The sequence below is a fragment of the Ciconia boyciana genome, chromosome 28 (genome assembly GCF_034638445.1).
Source record: "Ciconia boyciana chromosome 28, ASM3463844v1, whole genome shotgun sequence".
Taxonomy (NCBI): Eukaryota; Metazoa; Chordata; class Aves; order Ciconiiformes; family Ciconiidae; genus Ciconia; species Ciconia boyciana.
In genome coordinates this window covers 1,473,288-1,493,745 of record NC_132961.1, presented here as the reverse complement: position 1 = coordinate 1,493,745, position 20,458 = coordinate 1,473,288, and the positions used below count along the sequence as shown (strand labels likewise).

General features: G+C 70.3%; 1 protein-coding gene across 1 annotated transcript; it reads right to left on the bottom strand.

Annotated features, from left to right (window-relative positions):
- Positions 1-574: 574 nt before the first annotated feature.
- Positions 575-18,963, bottom strand: MED25 (mediator complex subunit 25). Its single transcript, XM_072847676.1, is given in 21 exon segments — positions 575-702; positions 2,342-2,495; positions 3,249-3,330; positions 3,371-3,460; positions 4,108-4,182; positions 4,276-4,365; positions 6,241-6,429; positions 8,696-8,803; positions 9,110-9,167; positions 9,284-9,369; positions 11,007-11,139; positions 11,700-11,877; positions 12,697-12,784; positions 12,873-12,973; positions 14,739-14,895; positions 16,336-16,456; positions 16,533-16,550; positions 16,552-16,626; positions 17,348-17,472; positions 17,572-17,617; positions 18,819-18,963. Coding segments are annotated over 21 exon segments (2,220 nt in total). The 5' UTR covers positions 18,956-18,963; the 3' UTR covers positions 575-593.
- Positions 18,964-20,458: the final 1,495 nt, after the last annotated feature.

Sequence of the window (20,458 nt, the reverse complement as noted above, 5' to 3'; positions counted from 1 at the left end):
GCTCCCCCCCTGGATCCCAGGCTCCCTCCCGGATCCCAGGCTCCCTCCTGGATCCCAGGCTCCCTCCCGGATCCAAGATTCCCCAGATCCCAATCTCCCTCCCAGATACGAGGATCCCTCCCAGACCCCAGGATCCCTCCTGGATCCAAGGTTCCCTCCCAGATCCCATGCTCCCCCCCTGGATCCCATGCTCCCCCCCTGGATCCCAGGCTCCCCCCCGGATCCCAGGCTCCCTCCCGGATCCAAGATTCCCCGGATCCCAAGCTCCCTCCCAGATACGAGGATCCCTCCCAGACCCCAGGATCCCTCCTGGATCCAAGGTTCCCTCCCAGATCCCATGCTCCCCCCCTGGATCCCAGGCTCCCTCCCGGATCCCAGGCTCCCTCCCGGATCCCGGATCCATTCCCAAATCCAAGGCTCCCCCCCGCACCTGGGAGCCCATTTATTGAGTGCAAAAAATCCCATTTGAAAGAGCAAAGAAGCGGGGGGCAAAAAAGGCGGGGGGCGCTCCGGGCCGGGAAGGGCGGCAGCGGTGCGGACCCCCCGTGGCGGGGTCTGGGGTGGGGATCCCCCGCGGGGGATCCCGGGCCCCCCTAGATGAGGTCCATGAGGATGTCCTCCTCCATCACGCTGGGCGCCTGCACCGGCTGCAGCCCCGGCTGGGGGACGGGACCCCGGGGGCCGGGGGCAGCAGCATCTGACCTGGGGGGGGGGGAGAGGAGTTGGGGGGGGCTGGGGAGGAGGTTTGGGGGCCCTGGCAGGGTCTGGGGGTCCCCAGGATTCCCAGGGGCAGGTTTTGGGGTCCCCAGGATTCCCAGGGAAAGGTCTGGGGGGGTCCTGGCAGGGTTTTGGGGTCCCCAGGGGCAGGTTTGGGGGGTCCTGGCAGGGTCTGGGGTCCCCAGGATTCCCAGGGGCAGGTTTTGGGGTCCCCAGGATTCCCAGGGGCAGGTTTGGGGGGCCCTGGCAGGGTCTGGGGTCCCCAGGATTCCCAGGGGCAGGTTTTGGGGTCCCCAGGATTCCCAGGGAAAGGTCTGGGGGGGTCCTGGCAGGGTTTTGGGGTCCCCAGGGGCAGGTTTGGGGGTCCTGGCAGGGTCTGGGGGTCCCCAGGACTCCCAGGGGCAGGTTTTGGAATCCCCAGCTGTCACAGGGGCAGTTTTGGGGGTCCTGCCAGGGTCTTGGGGATCCTGGCAGGGTTTTGGGGTCCCCAGGCTTCCCAGGGGCAGGTTTGGGGGTCCTGGCAGGGTCTGGGGTCCCCAGGATTCCCAGGGGCAGGTTTTGGGGTCCCCAGGATTCCCAGGGGCAGGTTTGGGGGGGCCCTGGCAGGGTCTGGGGGTCCCCAGGATTCCTAGGAGCAGGTTTTGGGGTCCCCAGCTGTCACAGGGGCAGTTTTGGGGGGGTTTGGGGGGTCCTGGCAGGGTCTTGGGGGTCCTGGCAGGGTTTTGGGGTCTCCAGGCTTCCCAGGGGCAGGTTTGGGGGGTCCTGGCAGGGTCTGGGGTCCCCAGGCTTCCCAGGGGCAGGTTTGGGGGTCCTGGCAGGGTCTGGGGTCCCCAGGCTTCCCAGGGGCAGGTTTGGGGGCCCTGGCAGGGTCTGGGGTCCCCAGGATTCCCAGGGGCAGGTCTGGGGGGTCCTGGCAGGGTTTTGGGGTCCCCAGGGGCAGGTTTGGGGGTCCTGGCAGGCTCTGGGGTCCCCAGGGGCAGGTTTGGGGGTCCTGGCAGGGTCTGGGGGGGTCCTGGCAGGGTTTTGGGGTCCCCAGGCTTCCCAGGGGCAGGTTTGGGGGTCCCAGGGCAGTTTGGGGACCCCCGGGGCAGTTGGGGACCCCCGGGGCAGTTTGGGGATCCCAGGGTAGTTAGGGGGTCCCAGGGCAGTTTGGGGGTCCCAGGGTAGTTTGGGGGTCCCTGGGGCAGTTTGGGGGTCCCAGGGGCAGTTTGGGGGTCCCAGGGCAGTTTAGGGGTCCCAGGGACAGTTAGGGACCCCCGGGGCAGTTGGGGGGTCCCGGGGCAGTTAGAGGACCCCTGGGGCAGTTAGGGGGTCCCGGGGCAGTTGGGGGGTCCCGGGGCAGTTAGAGGACCCCTGGGGCAGTTGGGGGGACCCGGGGTAGTTGGGGACCCCTGGGGCAGTTGGGGGTCCCGGGGAAGTTGGGGGTCCCGGGGAAGTTAGGGGGACCCGGGGTAGTTGGGGGTCCCGGGGGCAGTTGGGGGTCCCGGGGCAGTTGGGGGGACCCCTGGGGCAGTTGGGGGGACCCGGGGTAGTTGGGGGACCCCTGGGGCAGTTAGAGGACCCCTGGGGCAGTTGGGAGGTCCTGGGGAAGTTGGGGGTCCCGGGGCAGTTTGGGGGGACTCACCTGGGAGGGGGCGCGGGGGGCCCAGCTGCCCGGGCCAGGCCTGCCCGGGGGGTGCAGGAGGGGCAGCTGCCCCTGGCCCAGGGCCTGGTGGGGCAGGAGGGCTGCGCCGGGGCTGCAGGTGGTGGAGGGGCTGCGCCGGGGGGACCCCCTGGGGCTGGGGGACACGAGGGGGGTGTCAGGGGGGCCCCCAATGCTGCCAAAGGGGGGCTGCCCCCTTTCCCACCGCTGGGGTGTTATTGCCCCCCGGGGCTGTTGTGCCTTCCTTCAGCCCCTCTCTTCTTTAAGGGGGGTATTGCCCTCAGCCCCCCAATCAAGGGGGGTTATTGCCCCCAAATTTACTCCTAGAGCCCGAAGATGCCCCCCAAATCCTCAAGCCCAGGATCCCCCCCATCATCAGAGCCCCCAAATCCCCCAGGGTCCCCCAAAGACACCCCCAGCTGGTAATTGGGGGGGTATTCCCCTCAGCCCCCCAATCAAGAGGGGGTTATTGCCCCCAAATTTACCCCTAGAGCCCAAAAGTGCCCCCCCAATTCCTCAAGCCCAGGATCCCCCCCCCCATCATCAGAGCCCCCCAAATGCCCCAGGGTCCCCCAAAGACTCCCCCAGCCTGTAATGGGGGGTATTGCCCTCAGAGCCCCCCCCCAGTGTGTGGGGGGTTATCGCCCCAAATTCCCCAGCCCCCTCAAGCTCAGGGTTTGCCTCCCCCATCTTCAGAGCCCCCCAACCCCCCCCCAGTATTGGGGGGGGTCTCAGAGCCCCCCAAATCAATAGGAGCAGTTCCCCCCCGGACCCCAAAAGCCGCCAACCATTAATGGGGTGTCAGTGCCCCCCCAATATTGGGGGGGGGATAACCTTAATACCCCCCCATTTTGGGGGGGGCCATTGTTTTGGGGGGGTCCCCTGTTACTCACCGGTTGCTGACTCAGCAGGAGGCTGCGGAGTTGGGGGTTGGCGCCCGGGTTTTGGGGGCGCAGCAGGGCCCCCCCGGCCTGGTTGGGTTGGGGGGGGCCAGGTTGGGGGTCCCGGAGCTGGGGGGCCGGGGGGTGCAGGGGCAGCGGGGGGCCGGGGCTGCGCCTGCTGCTGGCTGGCAGCCGCCTGCTGCTGGGCTCGGAGCTGTAACTGGGGGGGGAAATATGGGGGTGTTGGGGGTGGACACCCCAAATCTGACCCAGGCCCCCTCAAGCACAGGATAACCCCAAATTCCCCCCCATTTTCAGGGGACCCCAAATATCACAGGGTGCCCCCACATCCCCACCTGGGTCTCAAGGGCACCCCAAATAAGCCGCTGGTACTCAGGACCCCCCCAAATAACCCAGCCCCCCATTGGTCTTCAGGGCCCCCAAATCCTCCCCGGTCCTCAGGGCCCCCCAAATACCCCAGGGTCCCCCCAGATCCCCTCCTAGTCCTTAGCGGCCCCCCAATCCCCAGGGCCCCCCACGCTTGGGGATCCCCTCAAAATGGCCCCAAGGTCCGTCCCCCCCCAAATAACCCAGGTACCCCAAATCTCCGCCTGATCCTCAGGGCCCCCCAAATCCCCAGGGCCCCCAAATCCCCCTGATCCTCAGGGGCCCCCCAAATCCCCCTGATCCTCACGCCCCCAGATCCCCTCCTAGTCTTCAGGCCCCCCCCAGGCCCAGGGATCCCCTCAAAATAGCCCCAAAGTCCCCCCCAACCCTTCACCAGACTCCAGGGTGCCCCCCAAACCATCCAGGGTCCCCCAAACCTCCCAGGCCCCCCAAAACCCACCCGCACCCCCCCCCCCAGACCAGGCTCTGTTGCCGCTGCTGCTCCTCCATGATGCCCACCGTGGCCATGCCCGGGCTCACCTGCTGGCCCGTCATCTGGGGGGGGGGGGGGGGCACACAGGGGGGAGCTGGGGGGGGCCCCAAGGGCACCCCCAAACCCCCCCCCCACCATGTGTCCCCCCCCCTTACCTGCGGCTGCACCCCCGAGGCCACGGGGAGGGTCCCCGGTTGCTTGGGGAGGAAAGAGGGGGCGCCGGGCACGGGGGCTGAGCCCCCCAACTGTGGGGAAACAAGGGATTTGGGGGGTCTTGGGGGGGCAGCAGCCCCTGGGGGTTGGGGGCACTTGGGGCAGCAACCCTGGGGGTTGGGGGCACTTGGGGGCAGTGAAGACCCTTTCCAAGGAGGTTTGGGGGTGCGCTGGGGGTCTGGGTACCCCATGGGGCTGGGGGTGCCTGGGGGGGGGATAGGGGGGCCCTGGGTGCCCCATGGGGCTGGAGGTGCCTGGGGGGCTGGGGGGCCCTGGGTGCCCCATGGGGCTGGAGGTGCCTGGGGGGGCTGGGGGGCCCTGGGTGCCCCATGGGGCTGGGGGTGCCCGGGGGGATAGGGGGGCCCTGGGTGCCCCATGGGGGCTGGAGGTGCCTGGGGGGCTGGGGGGCCCTGGGTGCCCCATGGGGGCTGGGGGTGCCCTGAGGTTGGAGCATAGGGGGCTCTGGGTGCCCCATGGGGGCTGGGGGTGCCTGGGGGGGATGGGGGGCCCTGGGTGCCCTGTGGGTGCCCCACGGGTGCTGTGGGTGCCCCAGGGGGTCATAGGGTGCCCCAAGGTTAGGACATGAGAAGCTGTGGGTGTCCCAGGGGAGCCCCAGGGGGCTGGGGGTGCTCTGGGGGCTGTGGGTGCCCCATGGGGGCTGGAGGTGCCTGGGGGGGGCTGGGGGGTTCTGGGTGCCCCATGGGGGCTGGAGGTGCCTGGGGGGGGCTGGGGCCCTGGGTGCCCCATGGGGGCTGGGGTGCCCGGGGGGGATAGGGGGGCCCTGGGTGCCCCATGGGGGCTGGAGGTGCCTGGGGGGGCTGGGGGCCCTGGGTGCCCCATGGGGCTGGGGTGCCCTGAGGTGGGAGCATAGGGGGCTCTGGGTGCCCCATGGGGCTGGGGGTGCCAGGGGGGATAAGGGGGCCCTGGGTGCCCCATGGGGGCTGGGGTGCCCAGGGGGGATAGGGGGCCCTGGGTGCCCTGTGGGTGCCCCACGGGTGCTGTGGGTGCCCCAGGGGGGTCATAGGGTGCCCCAAGGTTAGGACATGAGAAGCTGTGGGTGTCCCAGGGGGAGCCCCAGGGGGCTGGGGGTGCTCTGGGGGGCTGTGGGTGCCCCATGGGTGCTGTGGGTGCTCTGGGGGGGCTGTGGGTGCCCCACGGGTGCTGTGGGTGCCCAGGGTGGGGTCATAGGGTGCCTCAAGGTGGGGACATGGGGACCTGCGGGTGTCCCAGGGGGTCTGTGGGTGCCTCTGAGAAACCCGTGGGTTCCCCAGGGGAGCCCCGGGGGGCTGTGGGTGCCCCTGTGGGTGCTCTGGGTGTTCTGGGTGGGGTGTGGGTGCTCTGGGGGGCTGTGGGTGCCCCTGTGGGTGCTGTGGGTGTTCTGGGGGGTGTGGGTGTCCCTGTGGGTGCTCATAGGGTGCCTCAAGGTGGGGACATGGGGACTTGCGGGTGTCCCAGAGGTCTGTGGGTGCCTCTGAGAAACCCGTGGGTTCCCCAGGGGAGCCCTGGGGGGCTGTGGGTGCCCCTGTGGGTGCTGTGGGTGCTCTGGGGGGGCTGTGGGTGCCCCTGTGGGTGCTGTGGGTGCCCCTGTGGGTGCTGTGGGTGTTCTGGTGGGGGTGTGGGTGCTCTGGGGGCTGTGGGTGCCCCTGTGGGTGCTGTGGGTGCCCCTGTGGGTGCTGTGGGTGTTCTGGGGGGGGTGTGGGTGCTCTGGGGGGGGTGTGGGTGCCCCGAAGGGGGGTCATAGGGTGCCCCAAGGTGGGGACATGGGGACCTGCGGGTGTCCCAGGGGGTCTGTGGGTGCCTCTGAGAAACCCGTGGGTTCCCCAGGGGAGCCCTGGGGGGCTGTGGGTGCCCCTGTGGGTGCTGTGGGTGCTCTGGGGGGACTGTGGGTGCCCCGGGGGGGTCCTTACACTGCGCTGCTGCTCGATCTTCTGCTGCTGGACCTGCTTGTGGTTGGTGATGACCTGGCGGATGCCGTTGACGAAGCCGCTCTGGTCGTAGGGGATGAGCCCCATGAAGATTTTCTTCTTGGAGGAGTAGAGCAGCATCAGGACCCGCACCTCGCAGGGCGCCGTGTGCGGGAAGTGCACGCAGCCCGCCTGGGGACACGGGGACAGGGGTTAGGGACGGGGACACGGCCACACGGCCCGCCGGGGGACACGGGGACAGGGGTTAGGGATGGGGACACGGGGACAGGGCTTAGGGACGGGGACACGGCCACACGGCCCGCCTGGGGACACGGGGACAGGGCTCAGGGACGGGGACACGGCCACACGGCCCGCCTGGGGACACGGGGACAGGGGTTAGGGACGGGACACGGGGACAGGGCTTAGGGACGGGGACACGCCCACACGGCCCGCCTGGGGACACGGGGACAGGGGTTAGGGACGGGACAGGGGGAGGGGGCGCAGGGACGGGGACACGGCCACACGGCCCGCCTGGGGACACGGGGACAGGGCTCAGGGACGGGGACACGGCCACACGGCCCGCCTGGGGACACGGGGACAGGGCTCAGGGACGGGACACGGCCACACGGCCCGCCTGGGGACACGGGGACAGGGGTTAGGGACGGGGACACGGGGACAGGGCTTAGGGACGGGGACACGGCCACACGGCCCGCCTGGGGACACGGGGACAGGGGTTAGGGACGGGGACACGGGGACAGGGCTCAGGGACGGGGACACGGCCACACGGCCCGCCTGGGGACACGGGGACAGGGCTCAGGGACGGGGACACGGCCACACGGCCCGCCTGGGGACACGGGGACAGGGCTCAGGGACGGGGACACGGCCACACGGCCCGCCTGGGGACACGGGGACAGGGGTTAGGGACGGGGACACGGGGACAGGGCTTAGGGACGGGGACACGGCCACACGGCCCGCCTGGGGACACGGGGACAGGGGTTAGGGACGGGGACACGGGGACAGGGCCCAGGGCCGGGGACACGGCCACACGGCCCGCCTGGGGACACGGGGACAGGGCTCAGGGACGGGGACACGGCCACACGACCCGCCGGGGGACACGGGGACAGGGGTTAGGGACGGGGACACGGGGACAGGGCTTAGGGACGGGGACACGGCCACACGGCCCGCCTGGGGACATGGGGACAGGGGTTAGGGACGGGGACACGGGGACAGGGCTCAGGGACAGGGACACGGCCACACGGCCCGCCTGGGAACACGGGGACAGGGCTCAGGGACGGGGACAGGGCTCAGGGACGGGGACACGGCCACACAGCCCGCCTGGGGACACGGGGACAGGGCTTAGGGACGGGGACACGGGGACAGGGGTTAGGGACGGGGACACGGCCACACGGCCCGCCTGGGGACACGGGGACAGGGCCCAGGGACGGGGACACGGCCACACAGCCCGCGTGGGGACACGGGGACAGGGCTCAGGGACGGGGACACGGCCACACAGAAAACCATTGCCCACGACGTGGTGGGCGCTGGGGACCAAGGAGGGACAACGAGGAACGGGGGCTGTAGGAGGACCCGGAGGGCTTTGGGGGGGGGCAGAAGAGTTTTGGGGGGCCCCAGAGAGTTTTGGGGGGCCCAGGGAGTTTTGGGGTCCCAGGGACATTTTGGGGATCCCCAGGGAGTTTTGGGGGTCCCAGGGGTCCTTAGGAAGCCGTTGCCCACGGCGTGGTGGAGGCTGGGGACCAAGGAGGGACAACGAGGAACGGGGGGGCTGTGAGGGGACCCGGGGGCTTTTGGGGGGAGCAGAAGAGTTTTGGGGGGGCCCAGAGAGTTTTGGGGGGGCCCAGGGACATTTTGGGGGTCCCGGGGGTCCTTACGAAGCCGTTGCCCACGGCGTGGTGGAGGCTGGGGACCAAGGAGGGACAACGAGGAATGGGGGGCTGTGAGGGGACCCGGGGGCTTTCGGGGGGAGCAGAAGAGTTTTGGGGGCCCAGAGAGTTTTGGGGTGCCCAGGGAGTTTTGGGGGTGCCCAGGGACATTTTGGGGTCCCGGGGTCCTTAGGAAGCCGTTGCCCACGGCATGGTGGAGGCTGGGGACCAAGGAGGGACAACGAGGAACGGGGGGGCTGTGAGGGGACCTGGGGGGCTTTGGGGGGCGGAGCAGAAGAGTTTTGGGGGGGCCCCGGAGAGTTTTGGGGGGGCCCAGAGAGTTCTGGGGGGCCCAGGGACATTTTGGGGGTCCCGGGGGTCCTTACGAAGCCGTTGCCCACGGCGTGGTGGAGGCTGGGGACCAAGGAGGGACAACAGTGAACAGAGGAGCTATAAGGGGACCCGGGGGGCTTTGGGGGGAGGAGCAGAAGAGTTTTGGGGGTCCCCTGGGAGTTTTGGGGGTCCCCAGGGAGTTTTGGGGGTCCCCTGGGAGTTTTGGGGGTCCCGGGGGTCCTTACGAAGCCGTTGCCCATGATGCGGTAGAGCCCCTTGAGCGATTCCAGGTCCTTGTTGGTGAAGTGGAACTGGACCATGCGGGAGTTCCTGAAGAGGGGTCCCAGCGTGGTCTGGGGGGGGTGGGGTGTCAGCGGCCCCCAAAACCCCCAGGGGTCAGGGGCACCCCAAATCCTTCTGGGGGGGGTGAAGGACACCCCAAAGCTGCTTGAAAGGGGGACCAAGGACACCCCAAACCCCTCTAAGGGGTCCCAAACGCTTTTCAAAGGGATTGGGCCCCCCTCAAAGGGATTGGGCCCCCCCCCAAAAAGGAATTGGGGGACCCCAAAACCTCCTCAGCCCCATTGTGGGGGGGGGGAGGGCGAGGACACCCCCAAGGTGAACCCCAAAACCGGGGTGAGGGCCCCCCCCCAACTCACCAGGAGCTGCTGCGGGATGAGCTGCATGATCAGCTTCTGCGGCCACTGGTCTGTTTTCCTGGGGGGGGGGGGGAAAGGGGTGACCCTGGGGGTCCCCATGACCCCCCCCCAGCCTCATGACCCCCCCGCCCCAGGACCCCCAAGACCCCCCCGAGCCCCCCAAACCCCTCTCACAGGTTCTCCCCGGCGTTGACGTAGACCTGACACGGCAGCGACCGCGTCAGCTTCGTGCTGGAGTCCACCGAGGCCGGCTTGGGTTTCTGGGGGCAACGGAGAAATTGGGGGAGGGGGGCACTGAGAAATTTGGGGGGCAGGGACCCTTTCTGCACGCCAACCCCCCTCCTGCCCCCTCGGGTCACCCCAGACAGCCCCAACCCCCGCCTTGGGCACCCACAGACCCCCAGCACCCACCCCTGCTCCCCCAGACCCTCCCCTGGGGTCTGCCCCCCAGCACCCTGGGACCCCAGCCCCCCCCCAACTGCTGCCACCCCAGCACCCCGCTCTCCCTGGCACCCCCAGAGCCCCCACCCCAGACCCCCAAGCCCTCCCAAAGCCCCCCAGCACCCCAGGACCCCCCCCAGCCCCCACCTCCTGCCACTCCAGCACCCTGCTTTCCCCAGCACCCCCAGACCCCCCAGCACCCCCAGGATGCCCCGGAACCCTCAGACACCCCCAGGACCCCCCGAGACCCTCAGACCCCCCAGGACCCCCCCGGGACCCTCAGACCCCCCAGCACCCCCGGACCCCCGAGACCCTCAGACCCCCCAGGACCCATCCCAGCACCCTCAGACCCCCCAGGACCCCCAGGACCCCCCGGGACCCTCAGACCCCCCAGCACCCCCAGGACCCCCCGAGACCCTCAGACCCCCCAGGACCCCCCCGGGACCCTCAGACCCCCCAGGACCCCCAGGACCCCCCGGGACCCTCAGACCCCCCAGCACCCCCGGACCCCCCGGGACCCTCAGACCCCCCAGCACCTCCAGGACCCCCCGAGACCCTCAGACCCCCCCCAGCACCCCCAGGACCCCCCGAGACCCTCAGACCCCCCCCAGGACCCCCCGGGACCCTCAGACCCCCCAGCACCCCCAGGACCCCCCGAGACCCTCAGACCCCCCAGGACCCCCTGGGACCCTCAGACCCCCCCAGCACCTCCAGGACCCCCCAGGACCCCCAGGACCCCCCGAGACCCTCAGACCCCCCCAGGACCCCCTGAGACCCTCAGACCCCCCAGGACCCCCAGGACCCCCCGGGACCCTCAGACCCCCCAGCACCTCCAGGACCCCCGAGACCCTCAGACCCCCCAGGACCCCCAGGACCCCCTGAGACCCTCAGACCCCCCAGGACCCCCCGGGACCCTCAGACCCCCAGCACCCCAGGACCCCCCGAGACCCTCAGACCCCCCCAGGACCCCCTGGGACCCTCAGACCCCCCCAGCACCTCCAGGACCCCCCAGGACCCCCAGGACCCCCGAGACCCTCAGACCCCCCCCAGGACCCCCTGAGACCCTCAGACCCCCCGGACCCCCCGGGACCCTCAGACCCCCCAGCACCTCCAGGACCCCCCGAGACCCTCAGACCCCCCCCAGCACCCCCAGGACCCCCCGAGACCCTCAGACCCCCCCCAGGACCCCCCGGGACCCTCAGACCCCCCAGCACCCCCAGGACCCCCCGAGACCCTCAGACCCCCCAGGACCCCCCCGGGACCCTCAGACCCCCCCCCAGCACCCCCAGGACCCCCGAGACCCTCAGACCCCCCCAGGACCCCCTGGGACCCTCAGACCCCCAGCACCTCCAGGACCCCCCAGGACCCCCAGGACCCCCCGAGACCCTCAGACCCCCCCAGGACCCCCTGAGACCCTCAGACCCCCCCCCAGGACCCCCCCGGGACCCCCCCTCACCTCCTGCCACTCCAGCACCCCGCTCCATGCCAGCACCTTGTTGCTCACTGACTGTTGGGGTCCCGGGAGGGGGGCGGCCCCCAGTGGGGGGGCTGCGGGTTGGGGGGTGACACTGCTGGGGGGCCCCCGCCGGCTGTGGAAGGGGGGGCGTCAGGGTCTGCCCGTAGCCCCCCCTGAGCCACAGCACCCCATGGGGACCCCCCCAGGGCATAGGGAAGCCCCCCCAATTTTGTGGCATCTCTATAGGGTCCCTCCCCAGCCATAGCGACCCCCCAGCACCCCTATGGGGGACCCCCCCCAAAAAGCCTCAGCCTGCACCCCTAGCCATGGGGGGCCCCCAAGCTATAGGAAGGGGGGGCTGAGTCCCCCAAATCCCCCCCCATTGTCCCCCAAAACCCATCTATACAAGGGGGGCTGAGTCCCCCAAATCCCCCCCAAAGCATCTATAAAACTGGGGGGGGCCAAGTCCCCCGGATCCCCCCAAAAGCATCTATAAAAGTGGGGGGGCTGAGTCCCCCCAAATCCCCCCCAAACCCATCTATACAAGGGAGGGGGGGCTGAGTCTCCCCAAATCCCCCCCACATTGTCCCCCCAAGCCCCATCTATACAAGGGGGGCTGAGTCCCCCGGATCCCCCCAAACCCATCTATACAAGGGGAGGGCCTGAGTCCCCCAAATTCCCCCCCAATCATACGTACCATGGGGGCGCCGGGCTGGGCGGGGGCTGCCCGGGGCGGGGGGCAGGAGGCCGGCGGTGGGGGGGCCCGGGCTGGCTTTGGGGGGCAGTTTGGGGGCAGGGAGGAGATGGGGCCGGCGGGCAGCGGCTGGGCGGGCGCCTGGCTGAAGGGGGCTGCAGGGGGGCAGCGAGGGGACTGGGGGGAGAAATGGGGGGTGTCAAATGGGGGGCACAGCACCCCCATAGCCACAGGGGGCTGGGAACCCCCCAAAATCCCCCCTGCCGTATCCATAGCAACCACCCCATAGCCCCATGGGGCTGGGGCCCCAAAACACCCCCCATATGATCATGCCCCCCTCCCCAAACACCCCCCCCATCCCCCTGGGGCTGGGACCCCCTAAAACGCCCCCATCTGATCATGCCCCCCAAAACACCCCCCATACCCCCATGGTGCTGGGACCCCCAAAAATGCCCCCCATATCCCCATGGGGCTGGGACCCCCAAAATGCCCCCCAAAATGCCCCCCATATCCCCATGGGGCTGGGGGCTCTTCTACCCCTACCCCCCCGCCTCACATCGTACAGCCCCGTGGGCCCTCCCCCCACCTCCCCACCCCCTATTTTTGGGGGGGTCCAAAGGGGTGCAGAACCCCCGACCCCAGGGGCCCCCCACATGATTGTAACCCCAAAACGCCCCCCATAATCACAGCCCCCAAAACGCCTCCCCACATGATCATACCCCCTAAACACCCCCATATCCCCCTGGGGTGGGACCCCCAAAATGCCCCCCACCCCCATGAGGCTGGGACCCCCAACCCCCCCCATATGACCATACCCCCCATCTAATCACAGCCCCCCAAAACACCCCCCCCATCCCCATGGAGCTGGGGGCTCTTCTACCCCTACCCCCCCGCCTCACATCGTACAGCCCCGTGGGCCCTCCCCCCACCTCCCCACCCCCTATTTTTTTGGGGGTCCAAAGGGGTGCAGACCCCCCCAGACCCCCCCAAACTCACAGCGGGTGGCCAGGCTCTTCTGGTTCTTGGCCGCCTCCACGGCCGACTGGGCGGCCGCCTGGGCCGCGTTGAGGGAGCTGGGGGGCACCTGGGGGGGGGCAAAGGGGGTGAGGAGGGGTTTGGGGTGCACCCCCCCAACCATTTTCCCCAGTACCTGGTAGGGCTGGGGGCCGGGCGGAGGGGTTGTTGGGGGCTGGGGGGAGCTGGGGGCAGCGGGGGAGTTGGGGGGGCACGGTTTGTTTGGGCTGGATGGAGCTGGAGCCGGCGGCGCTGCCTGCTGGGGGGACAGGGGGTGACAAGGGGTGACACGGGGTGACACGGGGGACAGCCCCCAAACACCCCTTGGTGTCCCTCCCCCGCCCCACCCCGGCGCCCCCACATCCTCCCCAACACCCCAAAAACACGCCCCCCCCATCCGCCTGTATCCCCAACACCCCCCATCGCCCCCTGTCCCCATCGTCCCCCTGTCCCCAACGTCCCCCTGTCCCCAAGCCCCCATGTCCCCAACGTCCCCTGTCCCCATACCCCCATGTCCCCAATGTCCCTGGGTCCCCCCAGTGTCCCTGTCCCCCCCATCCCCGTGCCCCCCGTACCGGGCAGGGCCACCCCCGGATGAGAACCACGTCCCCTGTCCCCAATCCCCCATGCCCCAATGCCCCCCAAACCCCCCATACCCCCATGTCCCCAATGTCCCCAAAGCCCCCAAACCCCCATGTCCCCAATGTCCCCGTGCCCCCCCAGTGTCACCGTGCCCCCCGTACCGGGCAGGGCCACCCCCGGATGAAAACCACGTCCCTGTCCCCAGTCCCCCCATACCCCGATGTCCCCAATGCCCCCCAAACTTCCCCATACCCCATATCCCCAGTGTCCTTGTCCCCCCAATGTCCCTCAAGCCCCCAATGTCCCCATCCCGTCCCCCCATGTCCCCGTGTCCCCCAGTGTCCCCGTGCCCCCCATACCAGCCAGGGCCACCCCCAGATGAGAACCACGTCCCCTGTCCCCAATCCCCCATACCCCAATGTCCCCAATGCCCCCCAAACCCCCCATAGTCCCATGTCCCCAATGTCCCCGTGCCCCCACTGTCCCCTTCCCCCCCAGTGTCCCCATGCCCCTCCCTGTCCCCGTGCCCCCCGTACCAGCCAGGGCCACCCCCGGATGAGAACCACGTCCCCTGTCCCCAATCCCCCATACCCCAATGTCCCCAATGCCCCCCAAACCCCCCATACCCCCATGTCTCCAGTGTCATCATCCCCCCAATGTCCCCAAGCCCCCAATGTCCCCATCCCGTCCCCCCCAGTGTCCCCTGTGCCCCCCATACCAGCCAGAGCCACCTCTCGGAGAAGAACCACGTCCCCTGTCCCCAATCCCCCATACCCCAATGTCCCCAATGCCCCCAATCCCCCATACCCCCATGTCCCCAATGTCCCCAAAGCCCCCAAACCCCCATGTCCCCAATGTCCCCGTGCCCCCCCAGTGTCCCCGTGCCCCCCGTACCGGGCAGGGCCACCCCCAGATGAGAACCACGTCCCCTGTCCCCAATCCCCCATACCCCAATGCCCCCCAAACCCCCCAAACCCCACCATGTCCCCAATGTCCCCAATGCCCCCCAAACCCCCCAAACCCCCATGTCCCCAGTGTCCCCGTGCCCCCCCAATGTCCCCGTCCCCCCCCCAGTGTCCCCGTGCCCCCCATACCAGCCAGGGCCACCCCGGATGAGAACCACGTCCCCTTGTCCCCAATCCCCCATACCCCGATGTCCCCAATGCCCCCCAATCCCCCATACCCCAATGTCCCCAGTGCCCCCCAAACCCCCCATACCCCCATGTCCCCAGTGTCCCCGCGCCCCCCCAGTGTCCCCGTGCCCCCCCTGCACCAGCCACGGCCACCCCCGGATGAGGACCACGTCCCCTGTCCCCAATCCCCCATACCCCAATGTCCCCCCAAACCCCCCATATCCCCATGTCCCCATGTCCCCAATGCCCCCCAAACCCCCATGTCCCCAGTGTCCCCGTGCCCCCCCAGTGTCCCCGTGCCCCCCGTACCGGGCAGGGCCACCCCCCGGATGAGGACCATGTGCCGGGGGTCCTGCCCGCACTCCTTGGGCTGGGGCTCCAGCGCCCCGGGGGGCACGGCCTTCTCGAACAGCACCCGCAGCGCCGGCAGCTTTCGGGGGGCCACCACCGAGAAGTGGATCCCCCGCTAGGGAGAGAAAAGGGGGGGTCAGTGGGCACCCCAACCCTGGGGACACCCCCCGCCCCCCCCCACGGGAACCCTGACATCCAGGGGGACCCCCCCACCAGCCCAGCCCTGGAGATACCCCATGTGGGGGGCTCGATCGGAGGGGTCACCCCCTATTTTTGGGGGACCTCAGGGTCCAGCTCGCCCCCCCCTCCCGTTTTTGGGGCACCCCACAGTTGGGGACCCCCCCACTGGGGACCCCAACATTTGGGGGGACCCCCCACCCTCCCCTTCCCCCCCACATTGGGGTCCCCCCACCATGAACCAGAAATAACCCATGGGGGGGGGCACAGCTTGAGTGGTGACCCCCTTTTTTTGGGGGACCCCAGAGTGCAGCTCACCCCCCCACCCCTTTTTGGGGCACCCCACAGTTGGGGACACCCCCACTGGGGACCCCAACATTTGGGGGGACCCCCACCCTCCCCTTTCCCCCCACATTGGGGTCCCCCCTGCCATGACTCTGCAGATACCCCATGTGGGGGGCTCAGCTGAAGCAGTCACCCCTTTTGGGGACCCCATGTCTGGCTTGCCCCCCCTTCTTGGGGGGACCCCCCCCCACCAGAGGGACCCCCCCCCCAGCCCAGCCCCAGAGATACCCCACATGGGGGGGCCGGGGGGCTCAACCTGAGGGGTCCCCCCTTTTTTGGGGGGGCCCCAGCATCCGGGGGAGCAAACCCCGACTCCCCCACCCCACATCAAGGGCACCCCAAAATCCATCTGCCCCCCCCATGGGGGGGGTGGACCCTGCTGCCCCCGAGGGGGTCCCCGCACCCCGCAGCTCCCCCCGGGGACCCCAATTCCCCTCCTGGGGGGTCCCCAGGACCCTGCTGCTCCCCAAGGCAGGGGGCCCCCAAAACCCCGCCGCCCCCCCCCCCCGGGGGGGGGGGGTGGGCCCCGGGACCCCCCTGGGGGGACATTGGGGTCCTGGGACCCCCTTGCCCCCCCGAGAGGGTCCCAGCACCCCTTTCCCCCCGGGGGTCCCAGGACCCCAATGCCCCCCCACCCCAGACCCCACTGCTCCCCAAGGGGGGGTCCCAGCACCCCCTTTCCCCCCCCAGGGGGGTCCCAAGACCCCGCTGCTCCCCAAGGGAGGTTCCAGAACCCCATTTCCCCTCATGGGGGGGTCCCCTGGACCCTGCTGCCCCCCCTGGGGGGGTTCCCAGCACCCCAATGCCCCCCCCGACCCCAGACCCCACTGCTCCCCAAGGGGGTCCCAGCACCCCTTTCCCCCCGAGGGATTCCCAAGACCCCGCTGCTCCCCAAGGGAGGTTCCAGAACCCCATTTCCCCTCATAGGGAGGGGGGGGGGGGCCCCTGGACCCTGCTGCCCCCCCCAGGGGGGGTCCCAGGACCACCTTACCCCCCCAGCCCTCGGGGGGGTGTTCCCCAAGCCCCCACCCACCTCTCCGATGCGCTGGACGAGGTTCTCGGTGCTGTACCCCGAGTACGTGGTGCTCTCCACGGCCGGGAGCAGGTAGGGGGGGGAGTTACAGATGAGGATGCAAACTTTGTGGGTCTGCCCGCTGTGGGGGGGGGGACACGGGGAGGGTGAGGGGGTCCTGGGGGGTCTGGACCCCCAAACCGCCCCGTCTCGCTCACATTTGCTCCCGCATCTTTGAAGTCGTCGAAGAGCTGGAGCGCGGTGCTGAGCCCCTCGGCGATCAGGCTGCAGCTCTCGCCGCCCCCCACGAATCTGGGGGAGGGGGGTTGGGGTGGGGGCAGCTGAGGGACCTTCCCCCCCACAAGGGCCCCCACCCCACGACACCCCCACCCCACGTTCTAAGGCAGCTCACCCCCTCCCCCCACGACTCCCCGACACCTTTCTAGGGGGCCCCCACCAAAACGACCCCCCACCCAAAACGACCCCCACCCAAAACACCCCTCATCCACCCTGAACCCCCCTCCTGCCCCCCAACAAGGGTGCCCCCCCAAAACCCCCACATCTGCTACACCCCCCCCCCAAATAAACGCCTGCTCCCTGCGGATCCATACCCTGGGGTGCATCCCCCCCCCAAAACAGCCCAGTTCCCCCCCCCTGCCCCCACATCCATCACATCCCTGGGGGTCTCTGGAAGGTGCCCCCCCCCCCCCAAAGTCACACACCCCCAAAAGCCCCCCACTCCCTAAAAAGCCCCCTCCTCTCCACAGGATGCTGTGAGCAGCTCATAGGCGCTGCTGGGAGGGGGTACCCCAAAATCCCCAAGTTCCCCCCCACATCCATCACCCCTTGGGGAGAGGGGGTGTCCCTGGGTGCCCCCCCCAAAGCCCCTCCTCCCTAAAACCCACCCACCAGGTGCTGTGAGCAGCTCATAGGCACTGCTCCTGGGAGGGGGGTACCCCAAAACTCCCCAAGTTTCCCCCCCGGGGAGGGGTGGGGTGTCCCTGGGGTGCCCCCCTTAAAAAAGCCCCCTCACTGGATGCTGTCCAGCCAGGTGAGGAACTCGTAGGCGCTGCTGGTGGGGGCGTGACACTGGACGTAGGATTCCGGGGCGCAATCCACCGTGTTGAAGACCACCAGGCTGTACTGGGTACCCCCAAACTGCGAGGGGGGGGGGACACGACACCAGGGTCACCCCAAAACCCCCTCAACGCCCCCCTTGCTGCTGTAGCCCCCCCACCCCGCTGCACCCCTACTCACGTCACCCCCAAAGTCGGTCTCGGCCGGTGGCCCCCCGTTGAAGTATCTAGAGAGAAAGGGGGGGGGGCTGAGGGGTTTTGGGGGTCCGCAGGGGGTTTGGGGGGTCTTGAGGGTTTTGGGGGTCCTCAGGGTTTTTGGGGGGTCTTGAGGGGTGTGGGGGTGCCCAGGGTTTTGGCAGGGGGACTGAGGGGCTTGGGGGGGAGCCAGGGTTTGGGGGGCTGAGGGGTTTTGTGGGGTCCCCAGGGTTTGGGGGCGGGGCTGAGGGTTTTGGGGTCGCCAGGGGTTTTGGGGGGTCTTGAGGGGTTTTGTGGGGTCCCCAGGGTTTGGGGGGGGGCTGAGGGTTTTGGGGGTCGCCAGGGGTTTTGGGGGGGGTCCTGAGGGGTTGGGGGGCTGAGGGTTTTGGGGGAGTTCTGAGATGTTTGGAGGGGTCCGCAGGGGTTTTGGGGGGGCACAGGCGTTTGGGGGTCCTGAGGCGTTTTGGGGGCCCCAGGGGTTTTGGGGGCCCCAGGGTTTTTTGGGGGACTGAGGGGTTGGGGGGGCGAGGGTTTTGGGGGTCGCCAGGGGTTTTGGCAGGGGGACTGAGGAGTTTGGGGGCCCCAAGGGTTTTGGTGGGGGACTGAGGGTTTGGGGGGCCCCATGGGTTTTGGGGGGTCTCCAGGGTGGTTGGGGGGTCCCTGGCGGCTCGGGGGTTCCAGGAGGTTGGGGGTCCCGGGGGTTTTAGGGGTCCCCATGGGTTTTGGGGGTCCTGAGGGGTTTGGGGTTCCCAGGGGTTTGGGGGGCCTCCAGGGTGGTTGGGAGGGGTCCCTGGCGGCTGGGGGGTCCCAGGAGGTTGGGGGTCCGGGGTTTTGGGGGTCCCCAGGGGTTTAGGGGGCTGAGGGGTTTGGGGTCCCTGGCGACTGGGGGGGGTCCCAGGAGGTTGGGGGTCCCCAGGGTTTTGGGGGGCCTGAGGGGTTTGGGGGTCCCCAGGGGTTTTGGGGGGGTCCTGAGGGGTTTGGGGGGTCCCCAGGGTTTTGGGGGTCCTAAGGGGTTTGGGGGTCCCCAGGGGTTTTGGGGGCCTCCAGGGTGGTTTGGGGGTCCCTGGCAGCTCGGGGGGGTCCCAGGAGGTTGGGGGGACCGGGGTTTTGGGGGTCCCCAGGGGTTTAGGGGGCTGAGGGGTTTGGGGGTCCCTGGCGGCTCGGGGGGTCCCAGGAGGTTGGGGGGGTCCGGGGATTTTGGGGGGGGGGTCCCCGAGGTTTTGGGGGGCTCACTCGATGGCGGGCAGCAGGTAGTGCTTGCGCAGGGACTCGAAGTAGGGCCCCAGGTTGGCCGTGCCCTCGATGACGAAGACGACGTCGGCCACCATGGCGCCCGGGGGCGGCGGGGGGTCCAGCGCCGGCACCACCATCGCCCCGGGGGGGGGGAGCGGAACGGCCGAGGGGAGCTGGGGAGAGAGGGGCTGAGGAAGGGGGGCCGCACCCCTCGACTCCCCAGCCTGGGCCTGGCCCCCACAATCCCCTTAAGCTGCCACTGCCCCCCAAGCGCCCCAAAACCGGCCCTGACTCCCCGATCTCCCCCCGGTACCGACTGCCGCAGCTCGCTCCCGCCCGCCGCCGCACACCGGAAGCGCTCCCCTTCCCGTCCGCGCTCCCCCGGACCGCCGCGCATGCGCCAAGGAGCGGGCCAAAGCCCGCGCGCAGGCCACGCCCCCAAGGGTCGTGGCGGCAACGGCGAGAGAGAGGGGCGGGGCCGGAGCGGAGAGAACGAGGGGGCGGGGCGCGCATGCGCGGTGGGTGGGGAGGCGGGCGCGCAGGCCCCGCCCCACTGCCGTCGCCGTGGCAACCGCGGCGCTCCCGGCGTGCTCCGCGCGGGACATGGCGGCCGGCGGGGCCTGAGCGGCGCGCGGCGGGGCCGGGCGGGCGGGGCGGCGGCAGGGGCGGGGCCCGAGGGGCGGGGCCAGAGACGTGGGAGGGGCCTGCAGGGAGGCGGGGCCTGAGGGGCGGGGCGAGGCCGAGGGAGCCGGGTGCGTCCTTGGGGGGCGTGGCCAGAGAGGCGGGGCGGGACCTGGGGCGGGGCAGCCGGGGGCGGGGCCAGAGGGGCGGGGCCTTTTGAGCCAGGCGTGGTGTAAGGGCGTGGCCAGAGAGGCGGGGCCTGGGGAGCAGGGTGTGGGTTTAGGGGGTGGGGCCAGGGTGGGTGGGGTGTGGAGTGGGCGGGGCCTGAGGGACAGGGTGGAGGCTGAGGGGTAGGGGGCACCAGAAGGGGGCGTGGCCAGAGAGACAGGGCGGGGCCTGCAGAGAAGGGTGGGGCTGAGGGGGTGGAGCCTGACAGGGCGGGGCAGAGGGGCGGGGCTTGACAGAGGGGGTGGGACCTGAGGGGTGCAGAACCGGCAGGCGGAGCCCGAGTGGGCGGGGCTTTTCCAGAGAGGGCGGGGCCGGTCGGCAGAAAGGGGGCGTGGCCCGGGAGGACAGGGGGCGTGGCCATGCCGGAGGAGGGCGGGGCCCTCTGCCTGCTCTGCCTGGCTGCGGGCAGCGGCCTGCCCCTCTTCTGCCGCGCCCGGGGGGGGCCCCCCCGCCCCCAGGTGAGACCCCGCCCCCAGGTGAGACCCCGCCCCCCGTGAGACCCCGCCCCCGGGTGACCCCTGACCCCCTGACCTCTGACCTCTCCCCCCCAGCTGCCCTTCTCGGTCATCGGGTCCCTCAACGGGGTCCACATGTTCGGGGCCAACGCGGGCGTGGGGCTGCGGGGGGCGGCGACCCCCAGCGCCCGCCTGCCCGGGGGGGGCAACGGACAGAGGTGGGGCGGGGCTACGGCCGGGGGCGGAGCGAGGGCGAGGGGCGGGGCTATGGTGGGGTGGGGCTCCAGGTGGGGGTGGGGGGCGGAGCTACGGATGGGGCAGGGCTACGGCAGGGGA